Below are 25,986 nucleotides of genomic sequence, written 5' to 3' on the forward strand. Positions count from 1 at the left end.
CATTCATATGTTTGCAGTAACAGCTTGTCAATAGCCTTCTATTGTCCACAGGCAATTTTCCTACACAACAAAAAGCAGGCACTGATTTTGTTTTGCTGCCTTTCCATTTTCAGGAAAATGCTGGAAACTTATTAAGCCTCTCTGGAATACATCTACAACATTGTAAAAGTAAAAGTGGCTTTTTATTCCAATATGCTGCCTCTATTATCCCCCCCCAGGGAACCGCAATCGGAAACATTGTTTTCATAATGGTGCATTTTATGTTTACAAGTGTGTTGTGGCTCTTTGTATGGGCAGACCAGTAAGCAGCAAGACCACCTCCTCTGTGTGTGTGTGTGTGTGTGTGTGTGTGTGTGTGTGTGTGTGTGTGTGTGTGTGTGTGTGTGTGTGTGTGTGTGTGTGTGTGTGTGTGTGTGTGTGTGTGTGTGTGTGTGTGTGTGTGGTGTGTGTGTGGTGTGTGTGTGTGTGTGTGTGTGTGTGTGTGTGTGTGTGTGTGTGTGTGTGTGTGTGTGTGTGTGTGTGTGTGTGTGTGTGTGTGTGTGTGTGTGTGTGTGTGTGTGTGTGTGTGTGTGTGTGTGTGTGTGTGTGTGTGTGTGTGTGTGTGTGTGATCAGCCTATTGTTGATGTGAACACAGTTGCATTGCACAAGCTTGCTGTACAGGTTCATAACCTCAGTATTAAGGCAGAATGTGCCTAGTGCAGATCCATTTGGTAATACATGCACCACTAGACATAAACAAAATAACATTAAGAATAAGGTCCAAATGCACTGTGCAGCTTATTACTCTTCTAACTGGAGCACTATGGTAGAAATTGGTTCACACCATGACTTTGTGTCAGCACGCTTTTTTGCATGTCTGATGTTTTTGGAAAAAATAAAGTTTGGGCAGTTTCAGTCTGGAGAAGTTACCACTGCAGATCATTCACCACAGTGACGGATGGACAACTTGTTATTTTTACCCGAGGACAAATAGTACCTGGCATTATCTGGGAGTGTCAAATAAAGAAATGCACACTTCCCCAGGCTTTGGATGTGATTGCAGACGATTCAGATCTTTCCTCGAATTTTGATCTTACTAAATATATTTGACAGAAAGCTTCTCATGTGAAAATGAACATCAGCATACATGGCACAGCAGTCTTTCAGTTTGTTGCCAAGTGGCTGGTCACTCTGATCTAATACTGATTTCCAGAGCCAGCTTTTCAAAAAGTGTGACCCCAGAGGAAGAAAGGAGTCCAGCATACTGGGCTTCATCCATGTTAAAAAAAGTATTTTTTAGCACAAGCTCAGTAGGATGCACACCTCATTGTCGAATCCTCTACTCCACTCTTTCACGGAGCCCACCCAGTATCCCCTGCTTGCTGACTGACAGAAGTTGGATGCAGAAACTGCCTTACAAAAACTGCTGTTTTAAAAGAAAAAACAAAGAAGTGTTCCTCTTGTTCAGGGCACATTTTTACAATATGCTTGCCAACACTTGGTTGGAGTTGCTTGATTTGATCTTCTGAGTAAACATGGACTTGATTTGGGCCTGTTTTTGGTTTTAATTGTATGTTTGTATAACCCCTGCCGACTATATAAGGTACCGGTTCCCAAACTGTGACAGGGCCTTCAAATCAAATTCTGAAACTGATGTCAAAAAGTGCACAATGTTAGTTTAATCAAAAATTGCATTTGTTAATCTTTTGATTTCACCTTTCCCTCTAAGTTCATGATGTTCAAGCTTTGTTGAGCAGCTCTGTTTGTTTATCGGCTAACATGATTGGTCACCCTGGTTTTACAGTTGTATTGTATTATACTTCTGAATGATTACAAATGACTAACGTGGACCATAGTGTGTAATTTCCATGTGTTTAAACAATTCTTTATTTTCTCTTTATAGGGCACTCTAGGTCCCAAGGGTGAAAAGGTGAGTCATTTTATATTTAGTTGTATTTTTCAATTGTGTAAATGTTGATACAATCAGATATTTTATTCCACTGCTAAAAGCAATTGTTGGACATTTTGGGAAGTAGTATTTGCTTTCTTGCTGAAAGTTCATGTCCATGTGTATAAGCTAGAGACAATAGCTAATTAGCTTAGCTTAGCACAAAGACCGGAAGCAGAGGGGAACAGCTAGCGTTGGTGTGTCCAAATGTAACAAAATCTCACTAGCCACTGTTTAGTTCTACAAACATCAATGTTCCCCTACTGTATACGTATCAGCAAGAAATTGAACATGTCAGAATGTTTCAAACTATCTCATTAAGAAATATGAAGCTTGATGTTTGCGCATTTTCACTGTTAATGTGTTCATTAGTACCCTTTTGCATTTGCTGCAACAATTCCCACATTAAAGCCATCCTGAATATTTCAATTCTCCGGTCCTTCACACATCTACAACACTGAAACTGAAAGCCATGATCTCAAGCTGGAGCCCTTAAATGCCTCGCTGAGCATCCCTCCATAAAACAGCAGCGAAGAATCTCCACACTATCTCTTTATGAGTCTGCAGGACTTTGAGACAAATGCGTGCACGTGGCTTTGCTTTGAAACACTAACATAACGACATCCCTTGATTCAAACCAAAGCCCCTCTATTCACTCGTTCTGGAAGTGGCTTGAAGCTGCACACTTACAGTTTAAAATGCTACAGGGGAAAATCTGTTCTGTTTTACAGGCCAAACATTAAATATTTATTCAGATTTTGGATGAAGTGAGCATCAACTTGGACAGCAACCCACTATACTTAAAGGATTATTGTGCCATAAAATGCAAAACATAAAATGAAATAGCGTGAGAGTGCTAACCAGAGCTAAAGTTGAACACAGAGAAACACTTGTCATCTGCATCACACTCTTTGGTAACACATGTTCTGGTTACGCGGGGTGTGGAATGACGTTGGTTGCTGTCACTGACCAAAGTAATTCATCAACAGTGTAATCTTTTATTTGGTGCCCCTCAAAGCATAAAATAGAAGCCATATTTAGATAATCGTTGAGAATCGTTATGACATGTGAACACCCCAGTGTTGCTGATGCATGTTCATGTGTCTCATGTGAACCAATTCATCTGCAGTTTTAATGAAATGAAAAACAACTGTGTGGGTTCCTCCCACCCAACACGAATACAGCGTGCATCAGTGTGGCCATTCACAACTGTTTCCCCGTTAAATCTGCTTTTGGAACGACTGCCCAACAAAAAATTAGAGCTGTTTTTTTTTTTATTTGAAATTACTCAAGCTTTCCATTTGAAGTTTGTTTGACAAAATTCCCAGGTGTGATAAGTCGCGCAGCTCGTTTTACTGCTGTGGCCAACAGGAGAGTGAAGTGCATCTGATGAGATGACTTAAGGGTGTTCAGATATCCGATTCTTGACAGATTGCGGTTATAATTCAGTGTCCAACATTTGGTCTTCCTTCAGTTGTTTCAAACAAAAGTGTACTCTTGGTTCGGTTTAACTTTAATGTGATGAAGCCACAGTGCGCACCATGCAGGTTGAAACGAAACCGAGCGTTTTTTCTCCTTTTTAGAAATGTGCTCCGTCCACAGAGATCCCCCCCCCCCCAAAGACGGCAGAAAGCCAACAATCTCTGGGGCATAAAATCTGGCCTGGCAATGCAGCTCGCCCACACTCAGCCCCCGTAACCCCCCCCCCCCCACCCACCTCAAACCCACCAAACCTCACACCGCTGCCGTCTTTCTTTCTCTCTCCCTCATACCCAATTCATGTCAGTCCATGTTATCATAAGTGATTTTACTCTCAACCACAATGAATAGTTGAGGGTTCCTGTATTATTTTTCTTTATCAATGTGTTCTGAATAACGCCTCCGTGAGTTCGGTGCGAGTCTCCGCTTATGACTTGCGTTGTGCTTGTGTCTGTTGAGTGTGTGTCCTCATTTAAAGATGTATTCTTTTTGTTGCCTTCTGCAGGGGGATCAAGGCGACCAGGGACCACGGGTATGTGGTTTACTCTGACTTCTTGTAATTAGCTGATGTGACTGCATGTGTGTGTCTCCCCCCGGCAGTATTGTGGGCAAAAAGGTTTGAGATGCATGACATTCCTGGGATAGTGTTCTTCCCATCTGGCCAAAGACAACAAGCATTTCAGCACTGCTTATTTCCACATCAAGAATAGGCAGGCAAACGTGCGAGGGGGTGATATGCTTCTTGAGACCTTTTCTTTACCTCTTCAAAATGAACAAGAGCACGAGCGTTTGCCCATCAGCAGAAGATATCTGCTCAATCTCAGCTATAATCAAAAGCCAAACTAGCTCTGTCTCTATAATTACTGGTGATTCACTTCAATCCCCGACGTGACATGGCGTATTCAGACCTTTAATCATTTCCAGCTCTGTAGTTTGACATTTCTATGAAAGTGCAGCATCTAAATGATGATAATGTGAGTGCCTTTCCGTGCTTGACAGACTCTGAAATGAATTGCTCTATCTCCAACTAGCAGCAAGCGAGCCCTAATTTCTTCTCGAATAACGGTTAAAAAAAATGAGCCCTCAGAAAAGTATACTATGACTGCACAGGTTTGTTTAAAGTAGATTGCATTAAGTGGGGTCACATGTGCGCATGCATATACACACTTTTCACTTCCCCCTATATCTGCCGCCATAAGGAGGAGATCATATGCAGTCAAAATCACTTTAAAGCCATAATTGATTTCCATGAGGGCAGAGAGCATGTAGAGTTTGCAGCGCAAGGACAGGGAACTCAACAACACAGAGGTTTGTCACCAGAATACCAGCCATCTCCCAGGCGGATCTGATCCCAATTCTGTATTGGCGCCCAACCAGACGTTAGTAGTTTGCCAATTAACTTTGTCAGTTCTCCTCCAGGCCAGTGCTGCTTGCATTTCTTATGATTTGGAAGTCAATACAAACGACCTTCCCAAAAATGTGATTAGTGGTCTCAAAATGAAACATCTTATGTTACACATCCTCCTCAAATGACAGCCAAGTTCACAGAGTTTGTGGATCTCTGAGTGGTTTCACACTTTTAGAATCTACAAATACATTTCCAGCACTGTGATATCCTTTAGTAATAATATTATAAAAAGTGGGATAGTAGTAAATGTGGATCCACTGCAAACAGGCAGAGAGGAAATATCTTTGCTCTCTGGTTGGATTGACCACAGTAAACTATTTCTGGTTGGATAGAATTTTGGGGTTTTGCTCGTAATTTGTACCCTTTTAACCTGGGAAATGGAGTCATCTGTCTCTATCAGTGAAATGATTTACGATTTAGAAACAGCACTGTGGCTGACAGGATTGGAACAGGCACCAGCAAGCCGGTATTTGTTTTGTAGAGTAGATAAATAAACTGTCCACTTCGAGAAATCATTTCATTAACTTCCAATTACAGCAAAATTGTCCCGTAACAGGTACAAATTAACGCAGCGTCACATTTGAAGGACTACAGGGGCATGAAAGCAGTCTAGGTCACTGGCAAATGATATTACCTCCCCAGAATAGCATATTGACTTTGCCCATTAGATTAGCAGGTAAATGTAGTGGAACAGTATTAGAAAGATTTCATTCATAAATAAGTGGAATACCAGGACTGTCTGACCTTAGCTCTTTCAGTCTGGAAATGAGATGATATGGAAGCCATATGGAGGTTTATGTAAACAACAGAGCATGTTAGGAATATGTAACACACCAAAGTCATAGATAGATAGATAGATAGATAGATACTTTATTGATCCCAATTTGGGAAATTATTTTACGTCACAGAAGCAGAAGTGTGTTCAGACATTCAAATACAATACTTAAAATACTTAAGAAAGTGGAAAATATAATTTACAATTAAAAGTCAAATGCAAAATATTATATCAATATAAACAAAACAATATCAAATATTCTGGATATTTCAAATAAAAAGTCAAAAATACTACAGGATCCAAAATACTACGGGTCTTTTATAAGAAAAGATCATCAAATCTAATCAGACTTAGATTTAGAGTCATTTAAAGCTTGGACTATTTGCATACAATATGTTAATTGTCTCTAGGGTCTACTCAAAACAGTTTGAGAGTTTCCACATGGCCACACACTTCCTCTGCCTGTTCCCCACATGTCAGGGTCACCCATTTGTCGACTCTGGAGGTCAAAGGCCACGTCCAAACGACAAGGTTTACCCAAACAACAAATAACAAATTGACCAGTTTTGACCAACAAATGTGTGGCCACCATTAGAGCTCCACTGCTGGGGTATAATTAACAGGAGTTACTGCCTCGGTGTGTCACCATGAGAGGTGTGTGTGGTCTTTTTGAGGGATGGCACAAGCTACATAACCTGACGGGCCAGATGGTGTTTTACACAGAAGCTGTTGAGGAAAGGGCAGGATCTGTTGGAAGATAATTGGATTAATCATATGTCGATCTCATGGTAGAGCAAAGATGGCTTTTCCATTGAAAAAGTGCCATTCTTTGCTCTTTTTTGGAGCCTAAGATGAGTCAATGGGCTTGAGGCCTGAGGAGATTTATTTAGTTTATTTCATGATATCAGGTGTATCCAGGTGCCGTGCAAAGGAAACCACTTGAATATATCACACAGAGGTTCCTGGGTCAGCTAGAGGAAACATTCCTGAGATTTAAATAGAAATCTTCCCTAGTTTGTCCAGGACTTTACTTCTCACATTGGAAGAACAGTGCAAATTGGTTAAATTTAAAAGTAAAGACTGTGATTATGTAATTTCCAGGATGTTACCCTCCAGTCGTGAATCAGAAGTGTTATGCAGTAGACTGTTTGCACTTGAAATAAGAAGCCTTCAAATTAATTTCACTTCACCAAATTCAATGTATCACATTGATGCCAAATCGGAGGCTTCAGATCAATGCATTATTCCTTCTTAAACGTATTAAAGCCATCTGTGCACAGGACTGGTAATCCACTCCACATATAGATATTCAGAGAATGCCTCAGCCTGAAATTGCTCGGGATGTTTTGTGTGTTTGGTGTGGTCGCGGAGATGCTGGTTCTGGCCAGTGTCCTTTGACGGCTGTTGCTGATTGTCTTCATATACGGATTTTTGTTTACTACAATTGCAGTCCTATCGCTGCAGGCTAATATGTAGAAGTTTCCCAAATAACCAGCATCCGTTCTGGAGGAGAAAAGCAAAACAAAGCGATCTGTGAATGGTTAGGATTCTCTGTCAACCGCCATGTCATTATCATACTCACACATGGACGTCAATGCAGTGGCAACGCAGGGTGAGAACTGACCCATAGGTAAGCTTTTCCCCATTCTCTCTTTAGAGAAAGGTCAAACTATTTAGGTCAGATAATGATTTCAAACACACATTGGTGAGTGAGTTCGTCAACATGCTGTCGACGTCTCTCCAGAGTCTTTCAAAGCATAATTAGAAAAGGACAAAACCCAGAAAACTGTCACAAGTGCCAGCCTGCATGCGCCACACTACATTATCATGCCTGGACTTTTTCTATAGTCTCTGACCATAATCCAGTTGTTGTTTTCCTTCTTTGTCCTCAAGATGTTTGAGGTTGTAAATAACTTGAGAAATATGTGCGCTTCAATCCCGTTTTGCACACAGCATGGCTATTGTCTGCAGTATAAGTCAGAGTATGGCTCTGTTCTGCTGAATTAAATCAGCCTGTCTTAAAAGCCATATTCTTAATGAGCCATGCTTTTTGAATTATCTTTGGAAAACCAGAGGGATGGCACCTAAGCCATGTTTGGATAGACCAGATTTTTATCTTAAGCTCGAAGGCGGAGGCAGATTGATCTCTTACAGGGCATGTTTAAGCTAGAGTGCCAGCCTTTAAGAAATACTTTCACTCAGGTTGGGTATTGCTGTGAAGCTAAACCTGCAGCGTGAAGATAAACAAGAGAAAATGCAATCAGTGTACAACCAATGTGCTGCAATCTTCACATGTTCTTATTTATACTTAGCATTAAGGCTCAAAACCGCTACATTTTAATCGTTTGCTAAGTTGCTACACTTGTCTTGCTTTTTGTAGATACACATTTACTGCTTGACATTTTAAGTACTTTTAAAGTTTTAAAACGGATACAAAGAACGAAAACCACACCCTTCGATCTCTTAAAATCACTCTTAATACAGCCACACAGGATCTTGGCTTTTTGAGAAAACTAAAACTGGCCCTGCCCTGCTAAATCATTTTCGCTAAGCTACGACTGGACAAGCATTCTTCGGGGGGGATTTTGCAAATGTTCAATTCATGGTTCAGAGGACATTTTACTGGAAATGTCTGTCAAGGACTTGTCACTATCAAAGGCCGCCTTTGACCGGCATGCAATAAACTGCAACGAAATAAAAATCTTTATAGGCAAAAACATTGGAAAATGACAATGAAACATCCTCAAGCATGTTTATCTGACTGTATGTCAATGTTTCTGGATTCAGATTAAGTTCAAATCCAGCTATAAACCCCTCTTAACGAGGAGGGGTCCCGATGCTTTTCTTCTTTTTATTCAGTTTTCACGAGTGGATCACATATGTCATGTTGAAGAGGAAATTGGAAACCATTTGATTGAATTTCCAGTGAACATCCCAAACCCTTGATGTTCCTCGAAAACTCTACGAACAATAGAGCGCCTTAATTTACCAGCATGCTCAAACTCTAGATGATAATCATCTTTACAAATGTTCTGTCTGTATTTTTGATAGAAAACAACAGGAAGTGGTCATTTAACGATGACATTGTGGCATGTTCTATGAAGACCCCAGTGCCATTGTGCATGCTTTGTCGTTGTGGAGAGTGAAGTTGAAATAAGGAATGCTTAAAATAAAAATGTTCTCAAATGTAATAAACAGTTACATTTGAACTAGTTTCAAGAAAAACCCTTACATGTTACAGTATTCAAACAGCTGTTTGTAAGAATATTTAAATATGATGCTTGTTTTTTTCCCTCCTTTGTTTGTTGTTGTGTTTGATGTCGTGTGTTGTGCCCTGTTGTGCTGTTTGTCCCTGTAGGGGTTGCCTGGTCTCCCCTCGCTGGCTGCTTTGCACAGCAATCAGATCCTGACTGTCAAGGTTTGTCGGTGTTGGTGCCGCCCAGCTGCTCAGTCCGACCCCTCGGCAGCACACACTGGGAGTAAATGAATCACTGTCAGCTGCTTTTTCCCCTAAGCCCCGATGATGGACAGAAAAAAACCATCTAATTAATCACAGCCAATCAATCGTTAGCTTCTTCCCCCCCCACTGCCGTTACCAGTTTTCAACTCGGTTCCACGCTACATGCCAGGTTCCCCGTTGAAAGCAAAGGTGGCCTTTAACAACCCAGTAATACTGACTGGAACAAGAAGACATGGTCTGGCTCGTGTCCATTGATGCTAAAATAAGTGGAAAGAACTCCAAGAGGAATACTCGATAATGAACCAAAGTGGCAAATGTTTTTCTAAAGCTCATGCCCATGGTTCACCACAAATCCTCCCAACCCAACCAATGTGCCCTTCAGGATTCGGGGGTTTCTTTCAGCACTGGATGAAGCCACTTAATACCAATGGACACGAGCAGAATAATGCAAGCATTGAAAGGAACAAGGTTAGAAATGAACCTCAACTGGTTTCAGTGTGTGAAGCTGAAGGGTCTGACTGAGCATCAGGCGCAATGAAGATGATGACAGCGCTTTCACAGAGGAGGAGAAATTCCCATTTTTTACCCCTGAGATGGGTAAAAAAAAAAAACACACTTCCTTAGCAAACCACTTCTGTGCTGGAAATTGTGGATTTCTCCCCAGTCTGTGAAGTGCGCTGGACCAGGGTTCACGAACACTGGCCTTTCTAACAAATCTGTTTCTTTTTGCATTTGCCTTCCTCCTCCGCCTTCTTCTTCTGGGACCTCATCCTCCTTCAACCTTCTCTCACCTCTGACCTTCGACCTCTTGACCTCACACACCTGCTCAGATGGTCTTCCCTAAGATCAATCATGGCTTTCTTTCCGCTGACCAGCAGCTCATAAAGCGGCGTCTCATTAAGGTAGTGGCTGTGTCCTCACTCTGCTCTCTGTCGTACCAGGTCTCACCGATAATCACTTCTCTCTGGGCGTCCTGCAGTTTGCATGCAAACCTTTCAGACGGACCCGTCATAACTCCACTCTGAGACTCCTTCTGTTATTGTTAAAGGGAAATATGGACATTTTCTTTCTAGAAATAAGGGAGTATTAATGTTGCATGAATTACTGCCCTGGCTCTACTTAAAACACACTCCCTGTAAGTTAGATTGCTCAATATTTTCTTAGAGTTTCTTATAATCCAGTATAAAAATGGACCACACATTCTCTGTGTGTTTGTATTATTGCTCTACGAATCTGACTTATTTGTTGTCTTATGCACAGCCCCTATTAAACTCATTAAGTCCATTTTGAAATGCATGCTTTTTAGGGGATTACTGTTTCAGCTATAAATCCGATACATTTCATCTCCATCTTGCCTGCTAGTTTTAGCTAAATGTCCTCCATGTAATGAATGGAGGCAGCCCATAGCCACCCACAAGTTAATTGCACCACTCTCTCTTCATCATCATTTAACAGCAGAGGCTGCACTCTCAGCGGCTTCATTAATATCACACAGTTCTGATGTTTTAAATGTGCTTTGCCACACAGGGAGATCAGGGGCAAGCTGGACCACCGGGGCCTCCGGGGCCACCGGTCCTCCGGGGCCGAGGGGGCCTCCAGGGGACACGGGGAAAGACGGACCCAGAGGTGTACCTGGTCTAGCAGTGAGTATTCATTTTCAACTGACGTCTAACAGCATATTTACAACACGTCCGCCAACAGTTATTGCAGTTATTATTGTCCTTACTGTATCAAAAGGGCATACTTAAATGTTGCGCTGAGCTATAAGATGCAGTTGAAACTTAAACTCCTTCCGTTGCGGAGATAATCCTGCGAGAGGGTTTTAACAATGACAAACTGGTGTTTTTTTATTTGTTGAGTATTGCATATATCGCTAAATCAATCGGCAGTAAGGAGAATAAAGTTCTATTTATACTCAGACTTGAAATAATCTTCGTAATATCTATCAAACTAAAGATCCTACACATCCAACAGATGTAGATTCTGAAAATAAAATATACACCTCTTGCCAGAAATGTAATAAAAAAGCACTATAATGGCCAAACTATCCTTCAATTTCAGATTTTCCATTGAAAAAAAGGCAGACAGAGATCGAAAACTTTAAAACGTGACTATGGGTCGTAATAGGCTGCTTGAACAAACAACCTTTTATGTTGTTTTCTGGAAGAGGACAGGCTCCATATTTAACATACAAAAACTACCGAATGAATAAACTACTGTAAGAAACAGGCTTTCCCGCAGACACTTAATAAGTCTAAAAGGCGTTGAATTCACTGATATAAATAACTGCACCAATGTTACATTGGTATTTTTAAAAAGCCACAGTGAAATTAAAAACAGAACGATGTCATTGGGAACAAGTTGATTGACAAAGTCATGAAACATTGGAATGAACCACAAGTAGGATGAAGGTTAAACTGAACAGAAAAGAGAAAAACTAGTTCTTAATGCTGTCATATTTAGTTTGACTCTGCCCCAGTGCCGGGAGGGTTTATCTCTGTGAAAAGTCTTCTAACAAAGACAAGACAAACTACACTAAATGGCCTTAATGTCTTGAGCTGAACATGAACATGCTCCCAAGAGAACGCCTCACTATAGATTTACGCTTTCTTGGTTGTTTTTCATTATATCGTAACATTTTCCATGTCTTTAAGCTTGTCACTGGCATCAGATTAATTTGTGTGAACTCTGCCTGTGAGAGAAAGGATAAACAGAGAAGGCCTGTCAATTATGTTCAGCCATAAAACCTTCCGAGGCTCCAGCTGATCTTTATTGTCTTGGCACATTTCAGTGTGGGAGTGCAAAAGTATTACGTGTTGTTTATCTGCTGCTTTCCAAGTTGTTGTTTTTTGATGATTATTGTTTGCAGTCTTCCAGTTGCAATAGATGTTGTGTTTTTCCAAGAAAGTAAACTTTTCATGTTGGGTTGCTTTTATTCCTCCCATGATTTATTTCTCCTTCATAATCCCACATAGGGAGGGTGGCAGGAATAACCCTGTTACTGTCACAAAGAGGCAGAAATTGAGTTATGTTCAAGGGTTTGGCATAGCAATATGGCCACAGCATATGTCCCTCTTCTACCCCGAGAGCTGCAGGAACATCCAGCCAGGCCTGAAGCGAAAGCAGAGACTCAATTCAGGGTGGTTGTTCAGAGACAGTGAAGCGTACAGGTGCCGCAGCGTGATGAAAGGCTCACAGCCAACCTGGTATAAGAGCAGAACCACGCTGAGCTCTGCAGCCTGGCCCCACAGCGGCTGTTAAAACACTGAAACACCATTTATGAATTCACCAAAATGCTCGGAATACTGTTTACGATCATTTTAAAACTCCATGCGTGTTCTCAACTTTTTAAGGAAGACTTGGCCGTCTGCTCTTCCATTAACTGGCTGTTTTTATTTACAGGGAGATCCAGGGACGCCTGGAGAAATAGGAATTATCGTAAGTACAAACTTTGTCTTTCTTTGTTGTTTTTCCCGATTATGATATATAATCTTAAAGAGCCAATATTGTGCTTTTTGGGGTTTTACCTTCCTGTATGTTATATAGGTTTTTGTGCATGTAAATGGTCTGCAGAGGCTAAAAACCCTAAGTTTCACCATGAAGGAGTTTCTCTCCCACACACTCCTCCCCTGCCCAAAATGCCCCCATTGGACTCCTTTGATTACTTCTGTAACATAGCGACATAACAACGTAACACTTGTGCTTCTATTGGCTAGCGCTTCAACACATTGCACGTGATAGGCTAAGGGGTGGGACATCTCTAAGCGGTTAACCGATCAGAGCGGACTGGGCTCTGGTTTCAGATAGAGGAGGAAAAATAAAGACCTTTTTAAACATTAAGGCGTATAATCATGTTAGAATAGAGGCACAAAATAGAAATATGAAACTCAAAATTGATAGCCATAGTACCTTATAAGTCATTGTGCCAAACTAAGCAAACAGCCTGCTGGAGGTAGCCTCATTTATTACATAGAGACTTGAGAATGTTTTAGACTGCCTTTGTTCCACTGAGAAATGGGCAACAACTAATTTGCTAACCATACATGTGTGAGAAAGAAAACATTGATTTAAATGGTGTTGGTAACATACTGTAGTTCATTAAGTGTTATCCTGTGTTTTACCAAAGCAATCACTGCCACTTAGGTATTTAATTTCGAAGATATTCATAGGGTGTTTAATCGTAAAAATTAATGAAATATTTTACACACTTTAAACAATGTTTGTTTACTTTCACAAAGTCATACAGTAGGGACAAGCTGTGCCAGTTAACAGTAACTAAATACCACTTGTGGTGTTCAGCAAAGAAAGCAGTTGATTAACGTTTGCTCATAAAAGCTACATCCAATAGGTCGGGCCCAATTCAAGAGAAAGAATGAACGGAAAACGTGACATGTGTAAACACTCGGTGATGTCAGTTTTCACGAGTGCAGGGGAGAGTTAGTGGAGCTGACGGAGGAGGTGCTATCAAGCGCTTTCATCTCTGACTCCATCTCTGACCCTTTCCATGGAGTGGAAAAAGTTAAAGTTAGTGGTTTGGAAAGAAATCTACAAAAAAAATGAAGGATGGAAAGTGCTGAGAGAGATGCATTAATTACAGAAGAAGTGAGAGCTGAACATGCTAATTGTTTTTAGCTCACTTAACACACTCTGCTCTTACGCTGCTGACGTTTTTTAAGCTTTGATTATACGTGTTACCCATGATCCGTCATCACTGTGTAAGCAGCACAGTTTTGTTTTGAAATGCATGGTGTCACGGTGGTAGACATTGCAATACATTTCCCAGTGGTCCCAGGTGCACTCCCATAAGTCTGCAGTGCTTATACAAGCGCTCATGACAGCAGCTGGAGTGTGACTCCAAAAGATGGATGTTGAATCTCATTCAAAATGAAGCCTCGTGCAAAGCTTAAAATACAAAAAAGTAAGTGCTGCTCACTGTAATTCTTGAAGTAAAGCATTCTATTTCACAGTTTGACACTAATGTACTTTAAATAAGGAATAATGCCATCATTGGGTAATCAATCCCCCTCCAATGCAGCGTGAGATGAGCACGTCCCACAGGTTGTTAGAAGATGTGTTGTGACATGGCCGCTCAAACACACAGGAGTTTCAGAGCTTTTTTCCATCATCGTGATGAAGGGTGGACAAAGAAGATATGATAATGGGTTGGAGAGAACAGTTTCTGTAAATGATCATAAAACAGATCTAGAAACCAGCCCACAGCGTCTGATTAACCTTTGAAGATGTATATGTATTAGATGTGCAAAGGCAACTAGATTCCGGTTTGAAAGCATGATCTTTGTTTGGCACTTTTGAATCTGCACAATTCAAAGAGTCCATACTGCTGCTTCTTTTACCGTGCTTCAGGAGCTATAGCGCCCACTTGACGGAGCTCTTGATGTAGATGCTATTGTTAAAAAAGGCAAAAGTAGATTCCAGAGTTTTCCAGCAGCCTCCCCGGACATATGGTGCTGGTTAGAAGGATTAAGCTCTTGTGGAGCAACAAGAAGGGAGGGGGGGGAGGTGGGAAGAAGAAGAAAAAGGAAATATTTTCAGGACTCAATTCAAAACCATCAGTGCCATAAGGTCTCTCTGGGGTAAATTAGGGGGTCTTCAGCGCTTGCAGCCTTGCACACAGTTTTCATTTGGGACTTGATTTTGCTTCAAAAAGACTAAATAGAAAACCAGTGGTGCATGTGGGGATCCATCTGTAACTGAATAAAAAAACTCAGCTTTATGGTGTTAATTCAAATGTTGCTGCAGAATTTCGCTGCATACCATAACTACCCACAATGCACCAGTGAGTTATTTTATATGTTTAAATGAACACCAGGCATGCATGTAGGGATCGGATTTACTCAATGTGCCTTTTATAATAAGGACATACCTATATTATTTTGGTGTCCTTGACTGATTTTCCTTTGAATGTGAAGCCAGACATGAGGAGCAAAGATGTGAGGACATGTCGGCGGACATGCTCGGTGAACTGAAAGAAAATGTCTGGCAAATGATGACAACAATAGGAAAAAATTACTTTTTTTCGGTTGTGTTTTCTTTAAGTTTTATTATTTCTCTTTTTTTACAACCCTACTCTGGAAGCTGTACATCATATCGCTTATCTGCTGCCATTTTCTCCAATGTGAGAATATTCAGCTTTTCTCTGTCTTATCTTTGGATTTTATTACATTTGAATGGACCAAACAGCTATTCACCAAAATTAACCCTAACCCATAATAGCCAACACTTTTCATGGTCCCTGACAAGTTATATAGTGATAATTGTCCTTGAAGACACACAACAATAAACCTTATTTGAGCCACCCAACGGCATTCAACTTTAATTTGTTCTACTTGTGTTTTGGTAAACATTATTACGAGGCCTCCTCCTCACCCCACAGTATAGAATAATTCCTAATACTACTCCATTCATTGACTTATTTTTGCCATAAGACAGTGGATTTCTTATATATTTGTTCTGAAATGTATCAGAATCAGCTTTTTAAAGACAAAATGTGCCATGTTTTTGATTATCCATTGTAAATGATTGTCGTTAAAGCCATCAGAGAAATACTACCTGGCAATGTGTTAACATAAAACTGTAGTAAACAGTATTTTAGTGGGTGGATAAAATAGGCGCACACTCCACCTGTTTCATTGGGTGGTCTATTACAGAATGTACCATTTTCCTGCCAGCTGCAGTTTTGCTGTAGAAGTAAAGCTTGTGTAATTGAACGGTCTTAGAAAATGTAAAGCAGTGTAGACAGCTTAAATAAAGAACACAACTTCTGCAGTGATGGTGGTGAGCGCTATGTTATGCTAACCTTTAGCTACGTCGGTCAAACTTAAGACAATAAGGCCAGGGTTGTCAAAATGTTTTAAAGTACCTTCATTTAATGTAAATAGGTGTATTATGTTGTCAAGCTTTTTCAAATAATTTACAAGTTAAACAGTGAAGCTTTTGGCTGCACTTTCAAAGCTCCAACACGAAGCTTTAGTGTGCTTTGATCAGCCAAAGTCTTTTCCCTTGTTGATGCTCAGCTAGAAACACACTATGGAAGTTTCTCAAGTGGCTGAGGGTTCAACTGCAGACTGAGTGTGGGAATTGACCTGGCAATTGCTTCATTGTTTGTCATTTCCGAGTCATGAATGGAAGCACAAAACGTTCAGTGCTTTGTATTTGTGCTCCGATGCTCTACTTCAATAGGCGTCCTGTCGAGGTTGCACATTTGTGGATTGTTTTTCTTTTATGACGGTTAAATTAGGCAACTAAGGTGCAATATGCTGAGTATTTGCTCTCATGAATACTTTTAGTTGAGAAAAAGAATCCTTTTTAATAAAAATAATTGGATTATTCTCCATTTTGGTCATGACAGAGCCCACATTGAGACCAAAAGGACTTCCAGAAGAGCCCTTGACGTTGTGAAAGTCTCCTGTTCTGCCAGTAGCTCCTGAGTGCTCTCAGATGTAGCCAAGCTAATTAGCGCTCAGGAGAGTGGCACATGCTCTCACATACCTAGAAGGTCATAAAGATGTTTACCAAACCCTACTGAGGACGGCCAACAAAGGCTTTTAAAGGCAAGCGGAGGAAAAACCTTCTTGGTCGGCTGGGAAAATGAAAGTTGTTCATTGAGGTATTTGTTAGATGGAATGCACCATAAATGAGCTGCAACTGTGAGGCCCGTTTCTGTGAATGTGAGAACTTGTTGCTGCAGGGATTTTAACAGGCAAGTTTTATACAATTTGGAAATTAAGAATGGGAATATTGTGTGCTTCAGTTACTTGGTGATCAAAAACGATCAAAAAAGATATGGAAAGATCCAGGTTTATTCTCAGAGAATTGGCCATTATTGTGCAACCTTTAGCTAAGCCAAGCATCCGGTGGTGATTTGGCCGAAAGGCATAAGTTGGCCGCCACCAAACTACACTTCTTCTTCACAGAAATGTGCACTGACAGTCAAACTTTTCAACCCGAGTGTGTCCTTGATGGCTTTTTTGGAATAAAGGCGCAAAAACTCATCAGGGGATCATATAGGTTTCGCCAATTATACTGCATCAACATGAATACAGCGAGGAGAGCTGTCGTTGACGAGAGCTTGTGGGGTATGAGGTCTGCCTGATGAGCCAAATAACACCATTCGCTGTCGATCCGGAGCTGACAGTGAGAAAATGTTGGCTAACGCGAGGTGTCATAACGGCCAGGCGCAAAGGTGTTGATGAACTGCTGCGAGTACAGTAATAGTGCAGAGTCTTGCGAAGCCAACATGAAGCAAACTAACATTCAGGTTGGTTTCTAGTTCGTAAATCAGTTCTTCTAGTGCAGGAGGGTCCAACATGGCTTCTGGTTTCACTTTGGTGAACAGCAGGTTGAAAATAGAAACTGTCCTCCCAGACACATCCATCACATTACGAATATCAGTTGCAGATATGGCACCTTGTTTTTCTGTTTTGTTTAACGTATTGGCTATAAAAGGTTTCCAACATCTAGATAATGGACCTCTATGTGTTGGACTGTAGGACGTGGAACAAGTTTTACATTGGCCACAACACATAAAGTAAGAGATTAACATAAGGTTTATGGTGCAGCTCAATGAAAAGAGAATAAAACAAGGGACTGATTGTGATCCCGTTCTCCCTGACGGGTGTGAGCTCACTGTCTGAAATCCCTGCTGACGCCTTGCCAGTCTCTCAGCTGAGGAAATCATATTTTCATCTGACGTCTTTTTGTTCCATTTCCCTTCCACTTACTCTCTTTTCCTTTGTCTTGTTCTCCTTTACAGGGACCTGAGGGGCCACCAGGGCAGAAGGTAAGTCCAGAGAACAGTTTCTAGGGTTTCGCTCAAATCAAATTATAACGGATTTTCTAACTTAGTTACCTACTGGATGATAGCATGAGGACATTTCACACTGAATAAGAGCTTTCGTTATGAGCTTTTTTAAGGGGGAAAAAGCCTCCCTTATTGTTTCCAATTGTTGTTGCCACCATTACTTTGTACATGAACAAGAAGGTCAATCTATTTATAAGTTAGTTTGTTGGGATTAGTCAAATTCCGTGTATATGTCTAGGACTTTTATTGTGAAAGGGGGATGTTACCCGGTTACAGACACAATTGCTTCCTGATGAGCAAGGCTTATGAGGAACCGAGCTAAACGTTGATGGTGATAATATTCTCTGATCAAAAATCTTTTTATTGCGTTTCGACAATGCATAAACAGTGTTTGTCATTTAGAGATGGAAAGCAAAATATATGCATACAAATGAGACGGTGGTCTGTACTGATTGTATGTACAAAGAGAATAATAATTACAGAGAACACAAAAAAAACAATAACAACGACCAAAGTAATCCCCTACATCCACTGCCAGTGAGCCTCATACACACGATTATTCATCAGGAACATTGTTAGATGAATATATATGCGTGTAATGCATATACATACATGCAGCAAATACCTATACTCATACAAATCTACTGTATACATACACACATACATACATATACTGCACACGTTTTATAGAGTGTGGAATGATGGTGATAATATTCCAAATCCTCTACAATGTGCAATTTCTCCAGCAGCACAGTGATGTTTTGAATTTGATCAGAACTGTGCTACAGTTGCAAAAATAGCATGTACAAAAATATGCTGGGTGTAATATGTTTACTTGGAGATCAGTGATGCGGGGCCACAGTCAGGGCAGGTAAACAGACGAGAGGAGATTTAAAGCTCGGACAACACGAGACAGGAGACGGAGAACAGAGGAGCTGATGTGGGGAACAGATGTGAACGCTATCCAGCCATCAGGTAGCTGCCGGTGTTTGTTCAGTGTAACCCAATCAGACACTTCCTGTCTGCTGTCATCTGTCGGCAGGGCCTCCCGTCAGTGGGGGAGGGGGGGGGAATGGGGGTGTGGAGGGGTCAATGATGACACACCACCGTGTTAATGACTCATAAGCCAGGCCTGAGGCAGCTCCATTAGATATACTGCTGGTGTAGTTAGCAGAGGGGGGCACTGTTTCATCACCTTGAGGAGAGATTTGGTGTCATGACATGATACAAAAAGCATGACAACTTTATTTATACAGCACATTTTATTTCCAGGTGCATGCTAAATGGGCAGTAATGCAGCAATAATTGTAATATAATACCATTCTGTAATGTGGATCTTTTATTTAGTTGTAAGTATCTTTTGATGCTAATCATTTTTGTACTTTTTCGTGAAGTTTAAATGCAGTACTTGTAACTACTTTTTCGAAAATGAGTTATACATACTTATCCACCTCTTAAAGAAACAAAATATCAAAGGTTAAACCATTAAAAAGAAAGGAATACAAATAAAATAAGCACGATCAGCAGCAAACCCTCGTAAAAAAGTAAGATCATATATCAGAGTGCCATGTTTTTGAATGTATATGTATAATAAAAACTTAACCCAAGGTATATATTTGGATGTATAAGAAATATTTCCTTATAAGTCAATGTATCATGGTTTCACTCATCTCTGATCCATCTATAAAAGTGACCATGGTAACAATAAGTCATTTTTATTCCGAAAAGAAGCACAAATAGCCAACATAAGCAAACCACAAGAGAGTGGGAGTTCATTCAAACTGAAACCTCAGTCTAAATCATGTTAGTAAGTTAGAGGACTACATGCAAACATATGATTAACAGTATCTTTTTTTAAAGGCTTTTTCTTTTCCCTTTCTCTTCTGTTTACATAAGAGTTAGTGACTGCATCCTCCATAACGTAACACATCTTAAAATATGAGTTGTTCTGGCTTGATTCGTAAGATCAGCACACACTGGTAATGCCATATAGTTTTATTTTATTAAACATTTTTAACAGAATATTACTTTCTCTAATGTATTGAGACTGGTTGAGACCAATGGACAATGTCTAAGAAGTGGAACTGCAAAGTACATTGTCATCTGTATATTTGATTGTTCAGTTCAATGCAATGTGATTAGATGTGATGAAACACCTAAAAGCCTTTGTGTTTTTTCCTCCTCAGGGTTTTCTCGGGCCTGCTGGAAATCCAGGTGTTGGTGGACTGAAGGTGAGATGATTCAAATAAAGAAATATGCACAATTCAGTAAATTATTTGACCTTAGCCTTCTTCTTGATGTTTAGACTGCTTTTTATTTACAGTGGAAATGCTGCAAAATAGTCTGTATTTACAAAACCTTTAATCTCTTTCAGTTGTAAAATGGTAATCTATAGGGAAAAGAGGATTTTTAGAATTAAAGTGGATTTGCAAGGGAAACATGTTATTTTGAGGATATATTTTATTGTCATTCTGCAAATTGAAACTTGATAAAAAACCAAATAAAGACAGGAGTGCATCAGTAGGAAAGCAACAGCAGGAAAAATGTTTCAATGCTTAGGACGATGTCATGTTCAGAAGGATGTTGTTAAATTACCACAGGTTTATAATGCTTAAGTGTCAGTTAAATCTGTAGATTCAGCCTGGTGAAACGCTTCCCTCTGAAAATACCACACATAAAAAAGTTCAGAAAGCTTCCTCCCATTCACACCTGAAAGGGGTTTATCTTCAGAAGAATCACTTAAAGTTTTCATTAGTCTTTTTAGCCATGTGTTGAACTTTTCATATTAGAAAAGTTCTGCCATGCAAACTGACAATCTCAAACCGCTTTTACTGGAGAGAATTCTCCCAGGCTGCATCCGCGGGTTCTTACCACAAAGTACCATTTGCAGCTGCCTGAGAATCTGCTCTCACTTCAGTGTTTCATTCTCAAACCGATTAAAGAAGACACAGTGCAGGTGTTTCACAATGGGTATAAAAGGATAGTTATTCCAAAACAAACGGTATGAGTGACAAGAATAAATTGGGAGTTGATTCGAGAGGCGCCATCTTTCTCAAGTATGCTTTTAAAAAAGATATGAGCGCAGAGGCACGCATGTCAGTAATAGGAAACAGAATGGGAGCTATAGTGACTCTGGAGAAGCCTAATTCCATACTTCTGCTAAGGGGGGGGATGCCAGCATGAAATAAAACTCTGTTCAATACATATATAAAAAGAGAATCTGTTACGGTATGTTACTGTCACTCATGCAGAAAGTTGAAGTCTAAAGCAGTGAGGCAGACCTCGTATTGATCTGACATAGATATCCACCAAATAGGAAGATTGCTAATGCAAAGCTTATCAGCCCCAGTTTAGGAGTTTTTAATCAGACTCCATCATCATTTTGGCAACGACTCCCATATGTGGGCTGATAGATGATTATTCCTGTAGAGCTTCCCCACCATTGTGGAGCTAAACAGACACTCATCGTACTGAGATCATAATGTAGCACAATTGTATTCCCACTATGCGTCATCAAAACAAAGCATTTGGAAACATGACACTGGAAAAGAAAATGGAAAAAAGTGCTTCCATTAACCCAGTTGTTTTTTCCAGTATCGAGAAGCCCATTGCCATGTATATGAATTTAATTTAATGTATATAAATGTCACGTCCTAGCTACATTAAATTGAGTTGGAGGGAGATCCTTAGGATTTCAATGTGTTCTGTAATGGTGGATTACTCACGCTTTTACTCAAATGACTCATAAGCATGCAAACTAATAATAATAATATTTATAATAAAAAAGAATGTAATAAAGTCATTATTTGAGAACAAATATTATTTTATAAAATATTATAAATGTATCAGCATCCTCTTAAAGGTCTCTGTTGGTTGAGGCATACCTGCTTCTTCTAAAAGACTAATGATGGTTTGTAGGTTTCCAAAGGTCAACAGGTTTACTGTTCTTGGCATCACACAGACTAAGGCTGGTTCCTCTGTGAGACCCACAGAGAACCATGATCCAGACCCAGAGTCGCTGTGAGAACAGACATCATTCATCACAAGGACCTGGCTTTCTTCTCTTGCTCATAATGAGAACCAAACCAGAGATAATTAAGCTTTTAATCAGCCTGTTTATCCTCTTCTCCTTGGACTTATACATGGAAATTATTCAGTAGTGGTTGTACAGTAACATGTGGAAAGGCCTTTCCTTGCAATAGAGATAGCATCTATCTTATCTACTGCTCTGTTATCAACTACCCTGCAAATGTACAACACCTGTGCAGTGAACTCTGCTCAGGTTAGAGGTTATCTCTCTATAACGACTATAATATGACACTTTGAGTATCTGCTGACCTTAAAAGAGAGTTCACACTGCTGAAACAGCCATTGTGTGTATGTTATGCTGTCCATAGGGGGATGTTGGCATCCCAGGAGTGGACGGAGTCCCCGGAGCTAAGGTCTGGTGCACAAACTCTGTGCCCTCTTAATTTTGTAAATTCATGGAGATGATATATTTTCTATTTTAAGTTTCTTAATTTTTCTTCCTTTCCCTCAAAAGATTATATCACTTTTCAACCTTTTGACCCTTTTCTTGCAAGATTTTACTTTGATTTTTTTACATATTGTTTTTCCTTCTTCTCTAGAAACATACCTCTTTATTCATCTGTTGTATTCCATGTCTGCATGCTCCGTATTCTCTACTATAAGAACATTTACCTCAACATCTGTGTAATTGAATCTTCTATTGGTGGCTACATATATTATTCTAATTAATCTACATTGTAGGTAGCATTCTGGCCTGTCAATTTGACGTCATGACTCTGCATGTTTCAAAAGTACTTCAAAAGGCTGCTACTTGAGGGTCTCTCTGGGGAAAAGCAGCCATAACACAAGATCATTTCCATAATCTAACATGAATTCAACCCCAGATATTATCTGACCTGTAGTGGCTGCAATAATTCCCGAACTGAAGCCAACTCCCTGTGAGCTGTTCTGTGTCTAATACTCTGCTTTCTTTCCCAACAGGGTGAAATGGGAGATCGAGGTGAAAAGGTAAAGAGCTAATTCAGATCAGAAAACATTATTGTTAGCATCAGTCTTGATATCCCAGCATGGGCTAGAACAGCCATCAAGGCGGCAGCTCTGCCTTTAATCCACACAACTCCAGCTTGTTTTTTCAGAGGTGACACCCTTCTGTGATTTGGCCGTCATTGAATCTGTGAGTCACAACATTGAACCCAATTTCTCCAACTCCGGGAGACCAAAGAACCCACACAATAGCCTCAGTGAGGAAAAGCTGCCTTATGTTCTCCATTGCCTAATCCCAATGGTGCCCTGATTCGCTGTTGTTGGGCGGCGGCACGAGGTGTGAACACTAACGGGATGGGGAGACATGACTCAGTGCTTTTTAATCCAACACAAAACTGACCTTCAGACATTCGTTATTAGTTGTTGGTCTGTTTTTCCTAAAATCAGAAAGGCAAGCCCTCTTCATGTATCTATATAACACTATTTCTTATAATCACTGCTAAGGAGGTAATGTTTTCTGCTCTGTTTGTCTGTCCGTCAGCAGGATTATTGAAAAGCTACTGACCCAATTTTGGTTTAACCTGGTGGAATAATTTAGCATGGGTCAAGGAAGTACCCATTAAATATGGGAGCAGATACATAAATCATTTATGTTTGACTAACCCTAAAAGGGTATTGCTTTGGTGTGAGATAAGGTTCATCAGGTTAAAACAAAGCCATGTCATCATGCCTTAAACTTCTTTCAGGTTGCATGAGTTGGTGGCAGTCCTTTTAGGAATGAAAAAGGAAAAATATCCATTATTTCATAGTTTGAAAAAAGCTAAAATTAGACAGAATAAACTATATTTTATTTTCTATCTGTTTAGTCATGTAGAGTTCCTTCCCTAATGTTGTAGCTATAAAATACAAAATATGTTTTGTATTTCAAAAGGAGAAATATTTGTTAACACAGACTGTTATTCTTGCTTTGTTTTTTAAGTAAAAAGCCAGCAGGCGAATAGGAGAAAGTATGTTTTTACTCTATTTTATTAGTCATTTAAACCTATAGATTGATAGATAGAAAAATGACAATGCTTCTAAATTGATTAACTCAATGATGTGCGTTATAGCGGTTGTTACAGTATGCCCATTTAGTTCCTTTTATAATATTCTCCACAAGGAAACAACCTTTGATTTTAAATATTTGGCTCAAGATTGTATGAATCACAATTGATTAGGCTATTATTAAACATACAACTCTGTGAATGTATGAAAAGTGAAAGATAAGTCTGAGGCGCTGCCAAAGACAGCACAGAAAATCACCCCAAAGTACAATGAGCTTTTATGTTGTGGGATGCCAAACATGTTAACATGAACTGTTGTTGTTGGCTTCGGATCCTAAAGAAAAGAGCCAGAAGGCAACATTCAAGAGAGCAGTGCCAGCCTTTAACAGATCAAAACTGATTGTTTGAGAAGCTTATTACAGTAGGCTCATTTTATTTGAACTCTGACATCATGAGGATAACATCTTCCACCAGGACACAACCCTTTTTCCTATATCCCTGGATTTGTTCACCTTTTTAATTAGAAACATGTAAGGCTGTAATGTTCTTAATATAGAATCAACTGGTTTTCAAGCAATTGTAACAACACTGTGAGGCAAAACATCAGCGTGTACGAAAAATACTTACATGTTCACCATCTTAGCATGTAAGCACATTAATATTATATAATGGATTCTTCCTACACCAATGCTACACCTTACACACAGTTTCCTAAAAATCCAGCCTGAAGTTTTTCCGTTACCTTGCTCAAAAAACATCAGACAAATCAATAAGATACACTTCTTGGTGGAGTTGATGCATTCTACAACCAAAATACAGCTGAGGCTGAATGCCTGAATGAAATGTATATGCAGTTATTTGGCCATAAATCTCAAAATTGGTTAAAAAAATGTTGCCCTGTCCTTCGTCCTAGAGGAAATCTTTTTTTTTTTTTATCACATAATAAGAAGAAAAGTCATTATATAAATGTTAAGATATTTCAGTATGGAGTAATCTTCATTGAACTATGTGTGGTGGCTCAGTTAGTGACCAGAGTGAATTGAACTTGTACGGCAATGGGACTTTGTCTTTGCAAAGATATTCTTGGCTTTGTCTCCATTCAATGTTTTACACAGCAGTCAATCACAGCAAAGGGGAGAATTGTCAAAGTCCTACTGTGTGCTGTGCTTGTTGAAACAATCATGTAAAATATATTTTTCATGTGACACATTCTTGTGGTCTGTAAACTGAATGTGATTTCCTTGCAGGGCGATTTGGGCGAAGATGGAACGAAAGGTGATATAGGGGAGAAGGTATGTCATTTACCTTTTATTCTTTCTGTTTATTTGTTGGAACCTACCTAAAGCCTGGCTGGAAACATTATTGAAAATTAAAGTTAGCCATCTAAGAGGAGATGTGTGGAGAGGAAGAAGCAAAGTCAGGTGCCACGGGGCTGTAGCCGTGGCAACACAGCCATCATCCCAGCACTTAATGCCTCCTTTGCGCTTAATGTGAACTTAATTGCTATGCTTTGCTGACGCTACATTTTCTGGTCCGGTGCCTCCTGCATTAATTTGGGAGCATTTATCATCAAGACAGCTTGTCAAGCTTGGATCCATTTTCCAACAAAAGGCAGAGCTCAAGTAATAGATTCATGTTTCTGTCCAAAAAGCTTTTGTTTTGAGGAAAGATTTTGTTTATTGTAAGACATGGTGTCCAGAAGCAGAATATGAATCCTATCAGGGTCTTGGAAGCTGCCTTTGCTGTTATTATTTTTGTTAAAATAGGTCACAGCCATATTTGTATTTGGCAACCTCAAAACACAATAGTGGCCTCTTTACCCTTCAAACTCATTTTAAAGCAATTCAGAAAGCAAACAATTATGGATTGGAATAGACAAGTCTTGAAAATATGGATACAGCCCATGATTGCTCGTACTTCTGGGAAAAGATTATTCCCAAATTTGCCAAAAAACGATAACACAATTGCTTAGAACCGACAGCAGACACAAAACACTGAGCTTCCTTTATCAGGCTTTTTGTTGGAAACACTGAGTTAGCTATAAAAACAAAACACAACT

The 25,986-nt window shown here is 39.9% G+C and overlaps 1 protein-coding gene across 1 annotated transcript in view; it reads left to right on the forward strand.

The window, feature by feature from the left end:
• The window catches only part of LOC117487794 (collagen alpha-1(XXV) chain), a 137,694-nt gene that overhangs the window by 83,594 nt on the left and 28,114 nt on the right, over positions 1–25,986 (forward strand). The window contains 11 exon segments of the mRNA XM_034136460.1: positions 1,884–1,910; positions 3,913–3,939; positions 9,881–9,952; positions 10,578–10,620; positions 10,623–10,693; positions 12,453–12,488; positions 17,824–17,850; positions 20,058–20,102; positions 22,269–22,313; positions 22,882–22,908; positions 25,175–25,219. Of these exon segments, the coding sequence (XP_033992351.1) occupies positions 1,884–1,910; positions 3,913–3,939; positions 9,881–9,952; positions 10,578–10,620; positions 10,623–10,693; positions 12,453–12,488; positions 17,824–17,850; positions 20,058–20,102; positions 22,269–22,313; positions 22,882–22,908; positions 25,175–25,219 (465 nt within the window).

The sequence above is a fragment of the Trematomus bernacchii genome, unplaced genomic scaffold (assembly GCF_902827165.1).
Source record: "Trematomus bernacchii unplaced genomic scaffold, fTreBer1.1, whole genome shotgun sequence".
In the NCBI taxonomy this organism is placed as follows: domain Eukaryota; kingdom Metazoa; phylum Chordata; class Actinopteri; order Perciformes; family Nototheniidae; genus Trematomus; species Trematomus bernacchii.